The 21643-nt window shown below is 39.1% G+C and overlaps 1 protein-coding gene across 9 annotated transcripts in view; it reads left to right on the top strand.

Annotated features, from left to right (window-relative positions):
• The window catches only part of FAM227A (family with sequence similarity 227 member A), a 151060-nt gene extending 130708 nt beyond the window's left edge, over positions 1-20352 (top strand). For 6 of the 9 annotated variants that reach the window (XM_077168840.1, XM_077168837.1, XM_077168841.1 and 3 more), the window contains 5 exons: positions 1549-1706; positions 3478-3630; positions 9800-9946; positions 12242-12376; positions 18440-20352. In XM_077168840.1, coding sequence (XP_077024955.1) covers positions 1549-1706; positions 3478-3630; positions 9800-9946; positions 12242-12376; positions 18440-18512 — 666 coding nt within the window. In that variant the 3' untranslated portion in view covers positions 18513-20352. Of the gene's footprint in view, positions 1-1548; positions 1919-3405; positions 3631-9799; positions 9947-12241; positions 12377-18439 lie in introns of those variants that run through there. The other 3 variants (XM_077168843.1, XR_013179305.1, XR_013179304.1) reach the window with 3 other exon arrangements.
• The last annotated feature ends 1291 nt before the right edge of the window (positions 20353-21643 follow it).

Genomic DNA, 21643 nt, shown 5'->3' with positions numbered 1-21643 from the left:
TATACATTTTTTTCCTTCAGACCCTCAGGGGACTCCACTAACACCTCCAGTTCACCTACCATATCTGAGATGTGACCCATCATTACACCAAGCTCCACAGGACTACAAGGCCTCATTCCCTCTCTGGACCCCAGGAGTCTGGGTCATTCAAATGAGCTATCCAGACAGGTTGATTTAAATTATGTGGTACAGAAAATTTAGGTTCTAGACATAATGAACATTTCTGCCTTTGGTCCCATATAGTAAGGTAAGGTCTAGAGTACATATACTATCATCTTTTATCCTGTATTCTGATTTACCTTAAATCCAGCCAGCCTCTTTCATTCTTTTGGCTATTGATATCCATTTCTCCCTTGCCCTTTATTGAAAAGACTATGTCATAGTTTAGTGGATTTGGGGCCTTACTGAAGATCAACTGACCATAGAATTGGCATAGAATAGAATCTCCATACTCTCAATTCTATTCTTTTGATCAATACTTCTATCTTTGTGACAGTACCATGCTGTTTTGACTATTGTGGCTTTATAGTAAGCTTTAAAGTCAGGAAGTATTAGTCCTCCCACTTTGTTCTTTTTTAGGATATCTTTAGCTATTTGAGGTCTCTTTCCTTTCCAAATGAATTTGATAACTAGCTTTTCCAAGCATTCAAATTAGGTTGTTGGAATTTTGATTGAATCTATAGATGAATTTGGGTAGAATTGGCAATCCTAAGAAAATTCTACCTCCCTACCTATGAGCACAGACTGTCTTTTCACCTGTTTAGGTCTTCTTTGACTTCTTAAAGCAATGTTATATAGTTTTGTGTGTTCAAGTCTTTGACATCCCTGGTTAAGCTTATTCCTAGTTATTTGATTATTTTGGTTGCTATTTTGAATGGAATTTTGTCTTTAGTTGTCTCCTCAGGTCATTACCTGTATGTAGAAATATTACTGATTTTTGTATATTAATCTTGTTAACTTGCCACTTTTGCTGAATTTGTTTATTGGCTCAAGTAGATATGTCATAGATTTCTCAGGGTTTTCCAAGTATAGTATCATGTCATCTGCAAATAATAGAAGTTTTACTTCTTCCTTTCCTATTTGGATGCCTTTTATTTATTTCTTCTTCCTGACCTCTCTAGCTAGGACTTCTAGTGCAATGTTGAATAATAGTGGTAACAATGGGCATCCTTATCTCGTTCCTGATCTTAGGGGGAATGTTTTCAATCTCTCAGCATTAAGTGTGATGCTGGATATGGGTTTTTCATATATGCCCTTAATGATATTGAGGAAGTTTCCTTCTAGTTTTACATTTTGAAGTGTTTTTACCAGAAAAGGATGCTAAATTTTGTTGGATACTTCTTTCAATATCTATCAATATGAGCATGTGATTTTTCCCTTTCAATTTGTTGATATGCTCTATCATGTTGACTGATTTTCTTATGTTGATCCTGGTATATACCTGACTTGGTCGTGATGTATAATTCTTTAATGTGCCATTACCTTTCTTAGTATGTACTGTCAAAATGACAATATCTTTTATCTTTTTCCTCTTTTTTTCCTACTCAGTCTCACCCTGCTTGCAAGAGCCCTGAGTTGACTTCAAACGTTTTTAACATTTATGGGAAGAGCCCTCTGATCGTGTACTACCTACAGAACTACTCCACCCTGCGGCTTCATGGCAAGGACGTGCTGATGGTCAGGAGAGAAAGAACTGAGACCATCCCATATCCTTGCCACCAGTGGATAGGGCCCACGTTGCTCCAGGCCCCTATTTCCTCTTCCCAGAAGCAATGGTAGGGGAGATGGATCCCACTTAGCACAGCGCCTGGCACATAATGGGTAACAATCAAGGGTAGCCATTGACGTGAGAGTAAGGCTCAGAGACTGGCTTGTTTTAATTCCAAATCTGCCTCATGAACCAGCTCTGAAACCCTTGGTGAGTGAAATTTCTTTGTGTGCAAAATTTCACTTTTCCCACGTACCAAAGTGAATGAACTAAGTAGGTACTCTAACATACTTTGAAACTAAATAATGCTGCCTAGATGCTCAATGACCACGTGGTGTGTATCATTCAGAAATTTCAGTGTTCGTGTGTGTATTTTATCTAACCCTACTCACTCACACTTCTCCCACAAACCTATCATCAAATAGGGCCTATTGGCATGTATGCTAAGGATTTGTAAAAAAGTTCAGATCTCAAGAAGACAGTCTGGCATACTGTTGGTATTCTAAGTCTTGGGGTAAAACCCAGAAGGCTTCAGATATAAGCAGTTTAGCAGGGGCAAGTTAAAACAAGGATTTTGGAATCACATAGAGCTGAACTCAAGAACCAACCTTACCCTTACCAGCTGTATGATCTTAGATAAATTCCATCTTCTGTCTGGGGCTCCTCTTTTTCATCTGTAAAATGGGGATACCAGTGCCTGCCTCATGGGGTTGTTTACAGGGACAATAGATGTAAAGATTTAGCATAGTACCTGGCAGATAACAAGCGCTTGAATATTATATATCTCCACTTAGCGCCCCATCACATGAGCTTCCCTCGTGAACTAGGTAGGAGTTTGCATCTCCTGCAAGCTAAAATTTCATATTTCCACAAACTTAATTATGTATCTGTGAGCAGAGAACAATAAAAGCAACTCGTTTCATAGTACTTTATTGTTTATGAAGTGCTTTCCCATATATCACCTGCTTTGTTCTATACAGTGTTCTACACTGCTATAAAGCAGTGTAGTAAGTTGGGGATATACAGCCCTGGATTTGAGTCTCAGCTCAGCAACCCATTGGTCTTGAGATGTCATTGCCTGGCTTCACCTCTGAGCTTTGATATTTCTGTCTACTCATTCCTAAAATAAGAACAATTAAACCAAATTAATAGTATTGTGACTAAAATTAAATGGCATGGAATTGGTACTAAACAAATAATAACTCTCATTATTATTAATATACCATGTAGGTCAGTCCTAGTATTCCTATTTTATAGATAAGGAAATGAGCCATAGAAGATGAAATATCTTATCTAAGATCCCTCAACTCGTGATGTGTGTGGCTGAGACTCTGATCAAGTCAAGATGGGGTGGGAGACGGAAGGGAAAGAGAATTTTTCTACAAAAAACATGAGACAGGGAATGAGGTCTGGGGCCTGAAAGGAAAGGAAAGTTGGAACCACTGTGTTGAATAGAGGGAGAATTTCAGGTGACAGGTTAAAAAAGTATTAGTCCTTCCATCAGTAGGAGGGAAGAAGGGTCTCCTTAAAGGTAGAGAATGGCCTAGCCACAGAGAGGAGAGCCTCTTCCTTTCCAAAACAGGCCACAGTCAAAGAGCTGAAGAGGTTATTTCCTACTCAGATTCAGTTATCTTCCAGAGACACAGGTCATGCTGCCCACTCTGACATTGCATCCTCCTTCTTTTCCATGAACTAAGCACATATTGCGAATAATACAAAGGGTCAACTCTATGAGGCAACGTGGGGTTTTCCCTTGACCATGAAACCACTGAGTCCACCCCAACTTATGCTGAGATCATCAGGCAGACTCAGAGTAACAGGAAGAGGCAAAAGGACAACCTTAGACAGCTGAACTGGCTCCACTGGAACGAATGGAATTATTTTGATGAGTACCTAAAGCAGCTAAAAAAGAACTTCCTCAGGTATTTAGTGGGCTTTAGGGAAGTGGCATGGTTTCAGTGGTAGAGTCATATTGTAATTTTGTTTTGAGCCTTTTCTTCCCCCACTTAGCAACATAGCATGGAAATGTCCCTGTGCCTAATGGCTTCTTCAATATTTTTATTTTATTTAGAAATTTTCCAGCCTTCCAAGAGAGTTGAAAGTATAGTGTAGTGAATACTCATATGCCCCATCACTGCATCTTCCAATTATTCACATTTTGCCAAGTTTTCTTTCTCTTTTATATCTAGACACAGTTCAGATTTCTCCAATTGTACCCAAAGTGTTCTTTTTTTTCTCCCTTTACCTTCTGCTCCAAGATCTAATCAAGGACCATGAATTATATTTTGTTGTTATATCTCTTCAGTATCTTTTGATAGCCTTTTTGGGTATTTTTTTGTTTTTTTATGATGCAGTTTTTCAAGAAGTTCAAGCCACATTCTGAATTTGTCCAATTATTTCCTCAAGGTTATCTTTTAACTTGTTCTAAAATCCCTTTATTTCCTGTAAACTGGAAGTTAGGTCTGCACTAAAGGTTTGATTGAACTCAAGTTAAATCTTTTTGCCAAGAATAACTCATTGATGATGTTGTATATTTATATTATATCCCATTAGAAGGTATAACATCTACTTGCTCTACAAGAGGTAATGATGAGTTTTAACTTGGTTAAGTGATCTTCCAGACCTCTCCACTGTAAGGTACATTTTCACGTATGTAATTAGTAAGAATTAAGTGAGGTAATTCTTTGAGACCATATGAATATGCTCTCCCAACAATCTTTGCCCAGTGCTTTTAGTCTCCAATGATGGTCTTTGTATCAGTTATTACATTTGGATTGCAAAATGTTGGTTTTCTACTTCTATAATTTCTTCTACATTTAATAATTGGCATTTTTCTGTAAAGAAGAGTTACTGTCTTTTCCCCATCTGTCTCTCTCGCTCTTTTTTTTGACTATTACTATTGGCTTATGGGTTTTTTTTTAATTTAATACACTATAATCAATTATTTTTATTATTCTTTGTTATGCTCAAATTGTCCCCAGTGTGTTCAGTATTATTTTCATGACCTCATGATAATCTATTGCATGACTATACTATAATATATTTTACCAACGTATGATTTTCAGACATTTAATTTGATTCTATACCTTTTTTTTTTTTTAACATAGGCAGGCACTGGGAATCGAAACTGGGTCTCCAGATTCTATACCTTTTTAATTTTAATATCCCAACTGTCTGACACATAGGGACACCCAGTAAATATCAACTAACAAATGAATATTTAAATGACTGTAGGCAAGGTAGGCAGTGGACCATTGCCACACTTTAAAAAATATGTATTTTGAAATAATTTCAAATTTACAAGACAATTGCAAAAATAATACAAAATCTATACAGAGAACTCCAATATACCCACGGCCCCCATATACACAGATCCACCAATGTTCTAGTTTGCTAGCTTCCATAATGCAATATTCCAGAAATGGAATGGCTTTTAAAAAAGGAATTTAATAAGTTGCTAGTTTCCAGTTCTAAGGCCAAGAAAACGTCCCAATTAAAACAAGACTATAGAAATGTCCAATCTAAGGCATCCAGGGAAAGATACCTTGATTCAAGAAGGCCGATGAAGTTCAGGGTTTCTCTCTCAAGTAGAATGGCACATTCTGTCCGTGTCCACCATGTGCAATGAACACAGTCAGAGTTTCTCTCTCATCTGGAAAGGCACGTGGCAAATACGGCATCATCTGCTAGCTTCCTCTCCAGCTCCCTGGGAGGCATTTTCCTTCTTTATCTCCAAAAGTCGCTGGCTGGTGGACTCTGCTTCATAGTTCTGTAGCGTTCTGGAGCTTTCTCCAAAATGCCTCTTCTTTTATAGGATTCCAGTAAACTAATCAACGCCCACGTGGAATGGGTAGAGTCATGTCCCCATCTAATCAAGTTTAATACCCACAGTTGATTGAGTCACATCTCCGTGGAGATAACCTAATCAAGTTTCCAACCTACAGGGCTGAATAGGGATTAAAAGAAACTATTGCTCCCACAAGATTGATGAGGATTAAAACATGGCTTTTCTAGGGTACATAAATCTTTTCAAACCAGCACACCCAACTTTTAACATTTTGCCACAATAGCTATATCATTCTATCTACCTATTCATCTCTCTCTATATATATATATTCCTCTATCTATTGTCCCACTTTTTGAGAGACATTGAAAGGCCCACCTTCCCCAAAATATACTATATCACCAACTTCTGTGTCTGAAATTTCTACTAATATAGTCAGCTTTAGATCCAAAAACCCACACTAAAAAATCTCTTCAAGTCTAGATATTTTACCTTAATGAGTTGTTCTAGTTTGCTAGCTGCCAGAATGTGATATTCCAGAACTGGAATGACTTTTAAAAGGGGGAATTTAATAAGTTACAAGTTTACAGTTCTAAGGCCAAGAAAATAACCAAATTAAAGCAAGTCTATAAAAATGTCCAAATTAAGGCACCGATAAGATGTTACCTTCACTCAAGAAAGGCCAATGAAGTCAGGATTTCTCTCTCAATTGGAAAGGCACTCGGCAAACATGGTGATGTCTGCTAGCTTTCTCTCCAGGCTTCTTGTTTCATGACGCTCCCAAATAGGGGCATATTCCTTCTTCATCTCCAAAGGTCTCTGGCTGCCTGGACTCTCTGCTTTGTGACTCTGCTCTGTTGCTCTCCCCTCGTTCTGAAGCTTTCTCCAAAATGCTTCCTCTTTTAAAGGATTCCAGTAAACTAATCAAGACCCACCTGGAATGGGTGGAGTTACATCTCCTTCTAAGCAAGGGTTAATACCCATAATTGGGTATGTCGCATCTCTGTGGGGATAGCCTGATCAAGTTTCCAACCTAAAGTACTGAACAGGGATTAAAAGAAAGGGTTGCCTCCATGAGATGGATCAGAATTAAAACATGACTTTTCTGGGGTACATAATCCTTTCAAACCAGCACATGAGATAATATATGAAACTTGCCTTGATGTTATCATTCATTGAACGGACAGTGACTGAGCATCTACTTGTGTCACACATGTGCTAGACACTGTAGGTACAAAGTTGAATAAGACATTCTATCTTTCCTCCCAGTATTCTCATTTCTCAGGCCAAAATCCTTGAAGTCATCCCTGATTCTTCCCTTTCTCTCACACCTCACAGCAAATCCTGTCGCGTCTCTTTTCAGATTATCTAGATTCCAACTCTTTCTCACCATCTCTACAGCCCCTGTCCTGATCCCTGCTTCCATCATCTCTCAATTGGGAAGTGTCCCTGGCCTCTCACTGGTTTCTCTACTGCTAGCTGCGCCCATGATTGGTTCTTCACAGCCATCAGAAAGATCCTTTTAAAATCTTATGTCGTAGTATAGTCTTTCTTCTTCAAACACTGAACTTTAATTCCTACTGCCATGCATCCCCTTCACTCCATTCCAACCACCCTGGCCTCCTTCCCTGACCATGCCCCACCTACTTCCATTCCTGGGACCTGGTGCTTGCTACACTCCCTCCCTTGGATCCTCTGAATTATGATGCATTGAATAAAATAAGAATCTATCAGTCTGCAGTGATAATAAATAAGGAAGAAAGAAAGTTCTTGTTTACAAGAGAAGGGCAAGTAATGTGGAAAAAAGAGAATAATAGAGTTAGAAATCAACATTTTGCAATCACTATAGTAACTGATTCGAGCAAGAACCATCAATGATGCTAAAACTATTGGATTAAAGTTTGAAGAGGAGCAGGATAGTTATGTAGCCTCAGAATATATCCCCCACAGATTAGTTATTAATTACAAAGGGAAAAATGATATCTTTGCAATGGAGAAACATTATAGACACCACCTAATTAAATGATTTGAGATGAAATCACCAATAGTGAGACTAACAGACATGATGAGCTTTCTGATGTCATACACTGAAAAGGACACATTATTTATGTAGTATTCCTGCCAAAAATGAACAACCTGAATCTAATCACAAGAAACATAATATAAACCCAAATGGAGATACATTTTCAGGAACAGGTGGTCTGTAATCTTCAAAAATGTTAATATCTTGAAAAACAAAGAAAAGTAAGAAACTGTTTCAGAATAAAGGAGACTGAGGAGACTTAACAGATAATGTAATTTTTGATACTGTATTGGATCCTGGACCAGGGTAAATATTGGGGCATTTGATAAAATTTGAATAAGGTTGTATATTAATATAGCATCAATGTTATATACCCTGAATGTGACAATAGGTCTGTGTTTGTATAAGAGAATGTCTTACGTTTTTAGTAAGATGTACTAAAGTAGTTAAGGATAAAGAGTCATGATTTCTATAATTAACTTTCAAATATTTTCAGGGAAAAAAGTAATATGATTATAGGTAAGGGATTGATAAAGAAAATGTAGCAAAATGTTAACAACTGGTGAATCTAGGTGAAGGCGAAAATTTTATCCTGTTCTTGCAACTTTTCTGTAAGTTTAGAATTATTTTTTAAAAAAGAATACCCCCATGCCACCTTTTTCCTGCTCTGCTTTAATTTTCTCCATAGCACATATCACCACATGATATATTCTTAATTTACTTGCTTATTTATTCGTTTGTGGCTGTCCTTGCACTAGAATGTGATCTCCACAAGAGCAGAGGCTTTGTTTCATCTGTTGCTGAATCCCCAGGGCCTAGAACAGTGCCTGGCATGTAATAAGTATTTAATACATATTGGCTAAATGAAAAAGGGAACATATCAATTATTTGGCTGTGAGTTACAGAAAGCACTCACTGTGGCTTAAATAAGAAGTATGTTTATAGTTTATTTCCCAAGAAGATCTGCAGGTAGGTGGCTCAGTGATGGCAGGCAGTGATTCTCCTGGCCTTTCCTTCATGGTGGCAAGATGGCTACTACAGTTTCAATGTCATGTCTTTGCATAGACCATCCCAGGGATGGAGAACGGGGCGAGGCAGGGGCAGGTGGGACGCAAAGGTGGGATAAACCACAAACGAGTTCCCCTTGTACTCACCTCTTTTATCAGAGAGCAAAATGTTTCCGAGGCTCCTACAGCCAACTTCCCCCTCTGTCTTCCATTCATGCCCCCCATAACTCTTTCACTGGCCACCCCAGCTGCAAGGAAGCTTGGAATGCATCTGGCAAAGGGGAATGAGGTTTCCGTGACTGGGCTGGACCATTCATAGAACAAAATCTGTTTTTTTTTTGTTCAGTTTGCAAGGAAGAAAGGGGGGAATTACTATTGGCTAAGCAGCTATCAGTGTTTGATAGAAAAAGAAAGAACAACACGAGTATATAGTTAAATCGTTCATTGTGTAATGTGCTGCAAACATCAAGTTATTTCTAGAAATAATACTTTGCCTTGTAGACCTTTCTTATTACATGAATTTCATTTCCCACAGTGCTATAAAATATAGTGTTAGATTTTGGCCCCTGCCTCCTCTTCTAGTTTGACCAGCTATCTTCTTAGCATCTCCCCCTTTAAGATGTCTTTATTTTGCCTTCAAAATGTGAAAAGAAGTTAAAAGAGTCCTACTTCTAGCCGATTTTGACTCCCTTCCCTCCATTAAAAACAAAATAAAAAACCTGCTCCAAATTTTCCCCATTGTCCATTCTGATTAACAACCAAAACCTTCCAAGAAAATCATGTGCTACATTCCCATTATTTCTTCTGGCCTACTTCCCCCCACAATATTTCTTAGAAAGCAAGTTCCAGTGCTCCAATTGTTTCCCACACTCTGAGTGGATGAGCACCACATAAAGAAAAAAGCACAGACCTCCATAGAGCAAGCATTTCAGCAGCGGCTCTGGGCCCAGATTCAGCCCTGGCTTCAGCTTTCTCCTGGACTGTGACTCTCCTTGCCTGTCTTCCTAATTTGAGTACATGTTCCTTGAGGACAGGTACCATATCTTATTCCTGTTTGTATCCCCAGGGCTGAACATGACACCTGGCACACAGCAGTGATAAGGAAAGACTAGGAGACTGAGTCTCTGCTGTGTTGGGTTGCCCTTGACAGACGTAATAAATTAATTTGTAGATATTTGCCTCTGTGACCATATGGAGATAGAATGAAGCCTATGAAGAGATCACACTGGCTTTTTAAAGTCTTTTTCCAAACAAGTCTTTGTGGTTTTCCCCCACAGGGAGGTGGAGATTATCAATCAAAGAGCAGCAGATAAAAAGAAGGAAAATCACATTTTCATCCCACCCTCAAGCTTCAATGAGGAACAACTTATCAATGTCAAAAAATCTAGAGGAAGCTGTCAAAGAGAGGTTGCGTTTCTTTTAAGGTTTGTTTGAACAAAAACCATGGGAAAATGAAGTGTGAATTGGGTAAGGATCCCTAGTACCTGGGAAAGAGCCTAAAAGTTCTTCACACAAGGTGTGTCCAAAGAGTTTTATTTCAGGCACTCCTGCAATTCATACAGATACTCAACTCTGAGTTTGTTTTTATGATGCTGATGAGTATAGTAAGGGCTTGTATTGATTTTGCACTACCTCTGTGCAAAGCACTGGGCCACTACATACTTTATGAACAGATTAGTCAGAGCTCTCTGGTTGCACGTGCCAGGAAGCCAGCTCAAACTAGCTTAGATGGAAAGAGAACCTCATGGCTTAAGTAACTGGAAGGGTTCCAGGCAAGGTTGGACCCAGAGACTCAGTGATTTTTTTTCAGGTTCTCTCTTTCTAACCTCTTTTCCTCTGTGTGCTGGCTTCTTTTTCAAGCTGCATCATCCCTCAGAGAAAGAAAGAAAGCCAAGGAGTAGGGGTAGGGACCCCACATTCGGTTTGCAGACTTCTACTTAACTACCTTATATCTTCAACTGGTTTGGTGTCCCTAAGTCTAATGTCTCTTTATTTCAATTTCTTTAGAAAACAAAAACTAAACTTTTCAGCTTTCATTTCATTCTCACAACAACCCTTTGAGGTAATATATAAATTAGGATTATTGTATATAACAGAAAAATGAAAATAACAATGATGCAAAAGTTCTCCCACATTAAAAATATATATATCTGATATATCTGGAGGTAGGCAGTGGAGTCTGGTCTAATCTGGTCTGGTGGCTCCACAGGAGCTTCAGGGACCCAGGATCCACCATTCTAGCCCTTGGCATCCATCTCTGCATCCCCGGGCTCCCTCCTGGTCCACTGAGATGGCTGCTAGAGAAACAGGTGTGCTCTTTATTTTCCAGACTAGAAGCAGGAATGAAAAGAAGAAAGGCTAACCCCATTCTCTGTTTTCTAAAGAGCCTTCCTAAAGTCCCAAACAACATTTTCACTTACATATCATTGCCACAACATGACTATATTATTACAGCACTACCTCCTTTTTTTTTTAAACAAAGTTGTAATTTACATATCATAAAATGCATCCATTATAAGTGTACAATTCAGTGATTTTTCGTAAATTTGCAGGGTTAGGCAATAATTACCACAATCCAATTTTAGAAATTTTTCCTCATCCCTTCTGTCCATTTGTAGTCATTCCCCATTGGAGCCTCCTTGGAAATACATATAACATCACCACTTTATTTCAAGGGCCAGATCTTAATGACATAGTGATGCAAGGGAGGGCTGGAAAATGAAGTTTGTTTGTTTGTTTGTTTTAATTATGGGTGCAGTGCTATCCTAAACAAAAAACAGTTCCACTGATAAAGAAGAAAGGGAGAGTGGATGGTGGATTGGTAACAGTCTGTATCGCAGGTAGATGATGTTATACTCTCTATTTTAGAGACGAAGAATCCAAAGCTTTAAGAGGTTGGAAGTTTTGCCTAAGGAGACCTTCTAAACTTTCATTTTTCTCAAAGTTTCAATCAGCAGCAGACCCTAAGCATTTAAATAAAAGATACAATAAGAAAAAAACATTTTAAATTGTAGATTTATTTCTATCTAAATTTTCCTCTAAATTGGGAAAAGGCCACAACTTTTTTTTAATTATGGCAGTTTATCTTGAGACCTACCTGTTTGAACCATGGAATCTTGTATTTAACCCTGGTGGCTTATTAATAATAGTCTTTGTAACATCCATCTTAGATTCTTAGAAATAGAAAAAGTCCAAGTTAGTCATGGATTAAACAACAATATTACTGTCATTCCCTCAGACTTGAATATCCTTAGACTGTTTTGTCTTCTGGCTAACCCCTGTCTGACCACCTCAGGCATCACCTACTACAGGAAGTCTTCACCGCTCTGCTCAGGACACCGTTATGTGCCCTCTGCTTTCCCAGTCACGGCCCATGGAGATATCCTACTTTAGTCATGGCTTTGCCTGTCCATTTCCCCATATTGTAGGTTTGTCCTTGAGGTCAGGAACCTTGTCCTAGATTGCTTTGTTTTCTAGAGCCTGGTTGTCTAGAGCCTGGTCTAATACCTGGCACCCAGCAAGTACTCAGTCCGTGAACGAGTTGTCACTGTGTGCTCGGCACTTTATTTTAGTTCTTTACTTTTGCCAATGCTATTGATTGATTTGTAAACTTTTTCTCCTAACGCTTCTCATGATTCCAGTGAAACTTTTGAAAAAAAATCATACTTCATACTGAATTTTTATCCAATTTGTGGGTGTCTTCTTGCCGCCCCCCACAGGAAGCACAGGGAGGAGAGGCAAAGAGAAGAGAAACAGAAGTCGAGCCTCTCCTCCGTCTCAGTTTTAAACCCTGAGGAACTCTCTGTCCTGGATTCAGGGAAACCCGGCAGCATCTGTGATGTTTCTGCAACCAGGTGGGGAAGAACAACAGCCAGAGAAATAAAAAGTTTGGCCAGAGACTGAGAAATAGAAATAACTATTTTGGGGAGAGGGGAAAGAATCCATTTATAGTTTTTCCTCAACTGTGTGAAAAGCAAGAATGGGTAGTTTTGTGCTTTGGTCATTATATCTATTCATGCATTTACTCATTATTTTATTTAAAATACTATAAGTAGTTCTGCCCTATAGCTTGATCACAATGGCTGCCCTTTGTAGAGACCGCTCACCCCAGTGTTCCACACGTGGCCTTATTTAACATTCATGTCCGGTCTATGAAATAGGATCTCTCCACTGCATTTTACACAGAGGCAAACTCAGGTTAAGAGAAGTCACAAGAATTCTCTGGAGTAGACATCCTGGGGAAAGAAGAGTGGATGAGAAACAGTCCCTGTTCTCAAACAGTTCACAGATTTCTGTGGAGTACTTTATTTTTCTAAGTCATGGAGAACCACTGAAAGATATTAAACATGGAAATCACGTGGTCAGATTTGGCTCTTAAAAGTTCCTGTGGCAGATAGTGGTCTTCATGAAGTGAATATGCATGTGTTCTAAGGACTTGCAAAGTCCCACACTAATATTTACCTCCACTATACCTCTAGATCAGTGATATCCAAGCTTTATTGATTTTGTATCCCCTCTCAGTACAGCATTTATGAGAACTCAGTCCCAAATAGTATATTAAATTCAGAAATCATATAAATATACTTCTTTACTAATATAGTGTATATACAGTATTTATACTATAAAACAGAAAAATAGAAATTAAAAACGATGAGATATGGATGAACCTTCAAAACATTATGCTGAGTGAAATAAGCAAGGCAGGTAAAGACTAACACAATATGATTTCCCTTTTCTGGAATATCTAGAATAGCAAAAATCATAGATAAAGAAAGTAGAATAGAGATTACAAGGGGATGGGAGGAGGGGAGATGGGGAATTTGTTGCTTGGTAGGTATAGAATGTTTGTAAAATTTGTAAATATTTTAATTTTTTTTAAAGGATGAGATTAAAAATACATAAGTAGAGGTTTCAATACCTTCTCTTCATAATCTAGTGGGCCATCTTGTGGACATTCCTCGGCTCCCACATCCCTCTCTGGGTATTATTGCACTGAAGGAGACCCAAAGTAAAAATTAACCAATTTTTTTCCTTTTGTTACCATTTGTTACTTTTTGTTCCTCCGTAGGAAGAGGTGAAGCAGTAGAAAGAGCTTTGGCCCCAAAAGGCTCTGGATTTTGAATCCTTGCCCTGCCCTCACTTTACACACACCCGTTACCCAAGTTCTCTGGGCCTGTCTCCCTGGCCACAAAAAAAATGTGGATGGTGGTCATCAAGTGTAAAAGAGTTAACCCGTGTATTTGTTTTGTTTGTTTTTATAAAGCTTCTTATAGTTCTCACTCCAGGAAACTTTGTAGCATGCAGGATTGAGTGCACTGGCCTAGCCCAGAAGGAAGGCTCCCTGGGTTTTCTAGACCCTGGACCAACTGTGTTCTTACCTCTCAGGGCAGTCCTTACACTGCTGACCCACCAGTGAGCCCTGAAGTGGTGAAGTGCTGGAAAATACACAAACTTTTACCCACAGGGAAGAGCCTCCAAATTCTGAGAGGTTAATATTCAGACAGAGCCCAGCCTGGGTCTAAAATGTTCCTCCAGACACCTCTTTCAGAAGTAACCAAGTTCCAAGACACCTCTTTCAGAAGTAACCAAGTTCCAGACCTTTCAGGAAGTTCAGGAAGAGCAGATCTGCCCTTCCTGTTGCAGATCCTGGAAAGAAATTGAGAAGAAGTGGTCTCTGCCCCATGGCAGTCACATTCCATAAATTATCCCATTAAATTTTCAGAACAGTCCATGAGGTAAATTTTATTTTCCCTATTTTTCAAAGGAGGGCACTGAGGTTCTCAAGTTGAGACCAGCATCTCTCAGGCTTCTCTTAGATCTCCCACAGTAGCCAGATGGATCTTTCAAAACTCCACATCTTATGCTACCCCATTTCTTATGTTCTCCTCATTGTCCTAAGGATCCTAAGGATAAAATCGAAAGTCTTAGACAGAAGGCCTTCACAAGACAGTCTCTGCTCACCTCTCCTCTCTTGTCTATCTCCATCACATTCCCACCCTCCACTCAAGCCACAGGGACTCCCCTTAAGAAGCCAAGCTCCCTCCTGCCTCCCAGTCTCCCAGGATGCTATTCACCGCCTAGCCCTCCTGTCCTTCTCCTGGCCTGCTTCTCCTCCTTCCCAGCTACACATATGTCTCCTCCTCCAGGAAACTCTATAGTATGGGCACACAGATCAGAGTTAAATGCTACTCAAAGTTTCCAGACTTTTCATAACATGAAAACTTGCTGAACCCAAAGTAGTGCGAGGAACTGCATTTGGAAAATTCTGGGCTGAGAAGTTTGGGGCCCATTTTAGAGGAAGCAGCCCAGCAGTTGTTTCACAGGATTACTACTACAAGGTGGAGGAAGAGCCCAGCTTCAAGGGCAGATGGATGGAAGGGTGGTGTGTCAAGAGTCCATGGTGCTGACTTCCGGAGAAGATGGCGGCTTAGTAAGACGCGCGGGTCTTAGTTCCTCCTCCAGAAAAGCAACTAAAGAAACAGAAACAATACAAAACAGCTCCCGGAGTCACGACAGAGACCAAAAAAGACAGCGTACCCCATTCTGGAACGGCTGAACGGGTAGGGAGAATCCACTGCTGTGAGATACCCGAGGGGTGCACGTTTTCCCGGCTGGGGTGGCTGGCGTCTGGGGTCCCCTCCACGCACGTGGCTCCCCGGTCTGACTGGGAACATTGGATAGCGGGGCCCTCCCGTCACGCTTGGCGTCTCGGGCCAGCTGGGCAATTTGGACCGGCACTCCCCCAAGCCACGGCCAGCGGCCCCCGCCTCCACAAGCGGTTTCCCGGGCCGACTGCCCCGCAGACAAACGACCGCCACGAGCGCCACCTACTGGACAGGAAAAGAAAAACAGAGCCCAGAGATTCCACAGAAAAACCTTTCAACCAGCTGGGTCCCACACCCAGGGAGATCTGATCAAATGCCCAGACACCAGCAGAAAATAATGGATGGCGCTCGGAAAATTGAAGATATGGCCCAATCAAAGGAACAAACCAATAGTTCAAATGAGATACAGGAGCTGAGACAACTAATGCTGAATATACGAACAGAAATGGAAAAACTCTTCAAAAACCAAATCAATAAATTGAGGGAGGACATGAAGAAGATATGGGCTGAACAAAAAGAAGAAATAGAAAATCTGAAAAAAACAAATCACAGAACTTGTGGGAGTGAAGGACAAAGAAGAAAAAATGGAAAAAACAATGGATACCTACAATGGTAGATCTAAAGAGACAGAAGCTACAATTAGTGAACTGGAGGATGGAACAACTGAATTCCAAAAAGAAACAGAAACTATAGGGAAAAGAATGGAAAAACTTGAGCAGGGAATCAGGGAACTGAATGACAATATGAAGCGCACAAATATACGTGTTGTGGGTGTCCCAGAAGGAGAAGAGAAGGGAAAAGGAGGAGAAAAACTAATGGAAGAAATTATCACTGAAAATTTCCCAACTCTTATGAAAGACCTAAATATACAGATCCAAGAAGTGCAGCGCACCCCAAAGAGAATAGACCCAAATAGGCGTTCTCCAAGACATTTACTAGTTAGAATGTCAGAGGTCAAAGAGAAAGAGAGGCTCTTGAAAGCAGCAAGAGAAAAACAATCTGTCACATACAAGGGAAACCCAATAAGACTATGTGTAGATTTCTCAGCAGAAACCATGGAAGCTAGAAGACAGTGGGATGATATATTTAAAACACTAAAGGAGAAAAACTGCCAACCAAGACTCCTATATCCAGCAAAATTGTCCTTCAAAAATGAAGGAGAAATTAAAACATTTATAGACAAAAAGTCACTGAGAGAATTTGTGACCAAGAGACCAGCTCTGCAAGAAATACTAAAGGGAGCACTAGAGTCAGATACGAAAAGACAGAAGAGAGAGGTATGGAGTAAAGTGTAGAAAGAAGGAAAATCAGATATGATATATATAATACAAAAGCCAAAATGGTAGAGGAAAATATTATCCAAACAGTAATAACACTAAAAGTTAATGGACTGAATTTCCCAATCAAAAGACATAGAATGGCAGAATGGATTCAGCTTTAAGACAAGATAAACTTATGAACCATGTAATAACATGGATGGACCTAGAGAATATTATGCTGAGTGAATCCAGCCAAAAACTAAAGGACAAATACTGTATGGTCCCACTGATGTGAACGGACATTCGAGAATAAACTTGAAATATGTCATTGGTAACAGAGTTCAGCAGGAGTTAGAAACAGGGTAAGACAATGGGTAATTGGAGCTGAAGGGATACAGACTGTGCAACAGGACTAGATACAAAAACTCAAAAATGGACAGCACAATAATACCTAATTGTAAAGTAATCATGTTAAAACACTGAATGAAGCTGCATCTGAGCTATAGGGTTTTGTTTTGTTTTGTGTTGTTTTGTTTTGATTTTACTATTATTACTTTTATTTTTTTCTCTATATTAACATTCTATATCTTTTTCGGTTATGTTGCTAGTTCTTCTAAACCAATGCAAATGTACTAAGAAATGATGATCATGCATCTATGTGATGATGTTAAGAATTAATGATTGCATGTGTAGAATGGTATGATCTCTAAATGTTGGGTTAATTTCTTTTTTTCCGTTAATTAAAAAAAAAAAAAAAGAGAAGGGATAATTGGAGATGAAGGGATACAGACTGTACAACGGGACTGGATATAAAAACTCAGAAATGGACAGCACAATACTACCCAATTGTAATGCAATTATATTAAAACACTGAATGAAGCTGCAAAAAAAAAAAAAAAAAAAAAAAAAAAAAAAAAAAAAAAGAGTCCATGGTGCTGACATGCATTTTCCTGAGCTCAGAGCTCTGATTTTCCCATATGTCTGGGACGGGGCAGCTGACAGTCATAGCAGTCTGCAGAAGCCTGTAAAAATATGACCATTTAAGTTTTGGCACCCAAATAAAGGACTGTTGATTAGCATAAAATATGAGTCTTTGATATATCTACAAAGTATCTTGAAGTAATGTATAATAGGCTAAGAAATTGCCCCTCATTTTTTTCTTAATTATAACTTTGACTTAATCATTTGTCTTTATCACCTTGAGCAGTAGCTTGCAACAGAGTTTCCCATGACTGAAATGTAGCTTGCTCTGGCCAGGCCTTTACTCTGTTCTAAGCCTGAGGCATGTACTATTTTATTTAAATCTCACAGAAGGCCTGTGAGATGCATGATGTAGTTTTCCTCATGTTACCACTGAGGAAACTGAGACTCTGAGAGGTTGCTAGACTCTAATGTTTGGTAAGGAGTGGAGCCTGGATTTGAACTCCAAAGTCTGAATTCCAGCCTAACTATTCTTAATTGAAGATTAGAGGTAAATTTAATATGGAGAAAGTTCTAGCAAGTCCCTTTCTCCTTTGATTAGGGAAACCACCACCAGTATTGGATTATGCAGCATATGCATATACATTTTCTCATTCCCCAGCCTCCCAATGTTTTTATACTATAATTTTGATTGGATCACTAACCAGTGTTTACTTTATTATGACACCATTAACATAATATTACCACCTGGGTCATGGAGTGTATTATGGCTTTTATTCTCTTCCTGCAACACTTTTTGCTCTCCCTGGAACTTTTTTTTTTTTTTTTGGTCTGTTTTCTTGCTTATTTTTTGTATGTTTGTTTGTTTTTAATGTACTTGTCATACTGTATCTTTAAATTCTCTCTTGATTGTATAAGTCTCCCGATAATTCAGATTCTTTACAGAGTCTATCAGTTTCACCTTTGTTTCCCATTCTTCTGACCTGCTGCACTCTGGGTGGGTGGTTTCTAGTCTGTTCATTTAGTCCTGGGGATTCCCTTCTTTCTTCTCTTAGCCACACTGATTTTAAATCCCTTCTTTCTTCTCTTAGCCACACTGATTTTAAAATCTGTTTCTGATCATGTCTTTCAGGTTTCCCCCACAGAAAGGTGAAGACCAACAAGAAGTCAAAATCGAAGCAAGAAAAGGAGGTATCCATCACTGACTGCTCGCTTTTCAGCTCACCTGAAGGAATTCTTGTCTAAGAATTGGGAGAAACCTTATAGGTGAAATCTGTACGTGTTGTTGAATTTAACCTAAAAAGGAAATAACAAAACAGAACAAAAGTAATATGGCAACTAGGGACATATTTAGTCATTTCTAGTTCATGGGACTGAGGCAAAGGCGGGATTTAAATAGAAGTTAAGTCACTCCATTCATTCATGCATTTGCTGATTAATCCTTTCATTCACTTTTTTTTTCATTTTTAAGCAGTTTTATTCACATGTCATGCAATCCAGCCTAATTGTATAGACATTCTTCACCACCATACTCTCATCACTTATTAATAATAACACCGTGGTGTATACACTGTTATTATATAACCTAATAATAGTAATCTTAAGAGATATTATTTATTTATTGAACACTTACTATGTGCTAAGTGCTCTATTAAGTCCTTTATAGACATTACCTTTTGGGAACTCCTGGCAGTCCCTGAGATGGGTATTGTTACCTTTTTGTCTTCTAAGAGGCTGTGCAAGCATCCCTTATGTGTCTATTCTGTACTCCCCCTCAACTAGAAAGATGGATAAACTAGAGGTGAATAAAGTCAAGATCCCTGATCTTAAGGGGCTCACAGTCTGGAATAAGGAGAGGATGTGGAAACTGATAAACACATTAGTGGTTCAACAGAGATCTGTTGGAATCCACCCCCCCCCAAAAAAAAAAAAGTTCATAGCAGGTGATGCCAGTGAGCCTGAGAGCCCCTCTGAAGAGAATTCGTTGAGGTGCTGAGGCAAAGGGGCCATTTGTGGAAAAGACCTACAGGCAGCCTGAGGGGCTTGGGCTTTATCATTTGGACCTCAGGACATAGGAGAGTGACATGGTCTGTGTTGGAACAGTCTGTCTGGCACAGTAAAAGGGAAGAAATCATGCAGATGTTTATTTACCCAAACCAGAAAGCAAATAAGTGCATTCTTGGAACACAGCATCTTCTACTGATGTACGTCCTCATTTGACCTGAATATAACTCTAAAGCACCCCGTTGGTAACATTGCTCAGGTAAAGGGGGATTGGGGAGGGGTGACAGAGAAGGAACTCAGGCTTTGGCACCAGGAAATTCTGCCCTGCTTCTTGATAGATGTATGACTGTAGGCTTAGTAACTGTGTGCCTTGACCTTCCTGAAATTTCCTTGAAGCAAAAACGAACTGCCTACCTGGGAGGGTTGTTGTGATGGTTAAATGAGATAATCTGTGCAAAGTTCTTGACACAGTGTATTTCACCTGGTAATTGCTATCAACTCTTATTGTTTGTTATTGTTGTTACAAAGTATAATCTTCTCTTGAAAGCACTCTCTCGTATTCCCTTCATTACCCAAGCCACAACCAACTCTTTGGAGTTCCTCCTATTTCTGGGCCTTTTGCATGTTGCTGTTTCTATACATGAAAAGTTCTTCTCTTCCATCCTCTGTATGACCTTGCAACACAGCTAATTCCTGCTCCTCCTTCAGGACCTGCTTAAGCATCCCCTCCTCTAGGAAGCCTGATGCTCCCATGTGCTCCCACAGCATTTTGGGCTATGAGAGATACCACCATGGGAGCAGTTATCATAGTGGATTGTAATTGCCTGCTTCCTGATCTATCTCTACAATAGGCCCCACCCAGCAAGAAGGGAAACTGCATTGCTATCCAAGATCACCCCCATCTGGACCCCTTCCAGAAATTACTAAGTACTCAGAACCACAAGCCTCTCAGAAAGTCAAAGATAAAAAGATCTGCCTCTGCCTTTTGTAACTATTAGAAAGGAAAATTATGGGGAAGAATTAGTTGAGGGTAAAGCATTGAAGGGAACTAACATTTTAAAAGCATTTACTGTAATGCTGGATAAAGCAAATAAGAAATTATATGATGTTCTAATTCTGTCATTACCCTGTGTTGCTGAGAACCAGTATTCTCAGCATGAAAAAAAGGAAATTAAGATGTTAAACTAGAAGATATTAAATTAAAATCCTGTAGTCCTGATTTTTTATTGTGGTAAACTATAGATAATATGAAGTTGAATATTGTAAACATTTTAAAGTATACAATTCAGTGGTATCAAGTACATTCACAATATCATGCAACAATCACCACTATCTAGTTCTATAACTTTTTCTTCATCCTAAACAAAAACCCCTTGCCCACTAAGCAGTCACTTCCTTTTCCTCCCTACCCTAGCCACTGGCAGCAACTAATCTGCTTTCTGTTTCTATAGATTTGCTTATCCTAGACATTTCATGTAAATGGACTCCTACAATATTGGTCCTTTTGTGTCTGGCTTCCTTCACTTAGCATAACATTTTCAAGGTCCATCCATGTAGCCTGTATCATTACTTCATTCCCCTTTTTGCCTGAATAATATTCTTTTATATGGATAATACCACATTGTATTTATCCATTTATCATGGACATTTGGGTGGTTTTCACCTTAGGGCTATTATAAATAATGCTACTGTGAATATTTGTGTACAAGTTTGTATGAACATGTTTTTAGTTCTTTTGGGTATATACCTAGGAGTTGAATTGCTGGGTCATATGGTAATTCTATGTTTAACTTCTTTAAGAACCACCAAACCAATTTCTAGAGAAGCTGCACCATTTTACTTTCCTACCAGCAATGTGTGAATGTTCCAGTTTTTCTGCATCTCTTGACAACACTTATTTTGTCCATCCTAGTGGGTGTGAAGCAGTATTGCATTGTGCTTCTAGTCCTAATTTTGAATCAGATGTACAAGTATGAATTCAAGGTGCATTTTATCTTTAAAAACAAACAAATGTAATGTCATACTTAATGGTAAGAAACTAGATGCTTTCCCGCTAAGATTGGGAGGAGGATAACACTGCTCCCTCTCACCACTTCTATTTAAAATTGTACTGGAAGTCCTAGCTAATGCAATAAGACAAGAAAAGAAGAGAAAACTTATACAGATTGGGAAGGGAAAATCAAAACTGTTTTTGTTCAAAAATGATAATATTATCTATGTAGAAAATCCCAAAGAATCAACAATAATATAAAACCCTGAAACTAATAAGCAATTATAGCATGTGTGCTGGTTTAAATTTGTAGACTCCAGTGTCATGGTCAGGTTCATGTGT

Source organism: Tamandua tetradactyla, chromosome 7, assembly GCF_023851605.1.
Source record: "Tamandua tetradactyla isolate mTamTet1 chromosome 7, mTamTet1.pri, whole genome shotgun sequence".
In the NCBI taxonomy this organism is placed as follows: Eukaryota; Metazoa; Chordata; class Mammalia; order Pilosa; family Myrmecophagidae; genus Tamandua; species Tamandua tetradactyla.
Note: the sequence above shows the minus strand (reverse complement) of the source record. Positions and strands in the feature narration are given on the sequence as shown.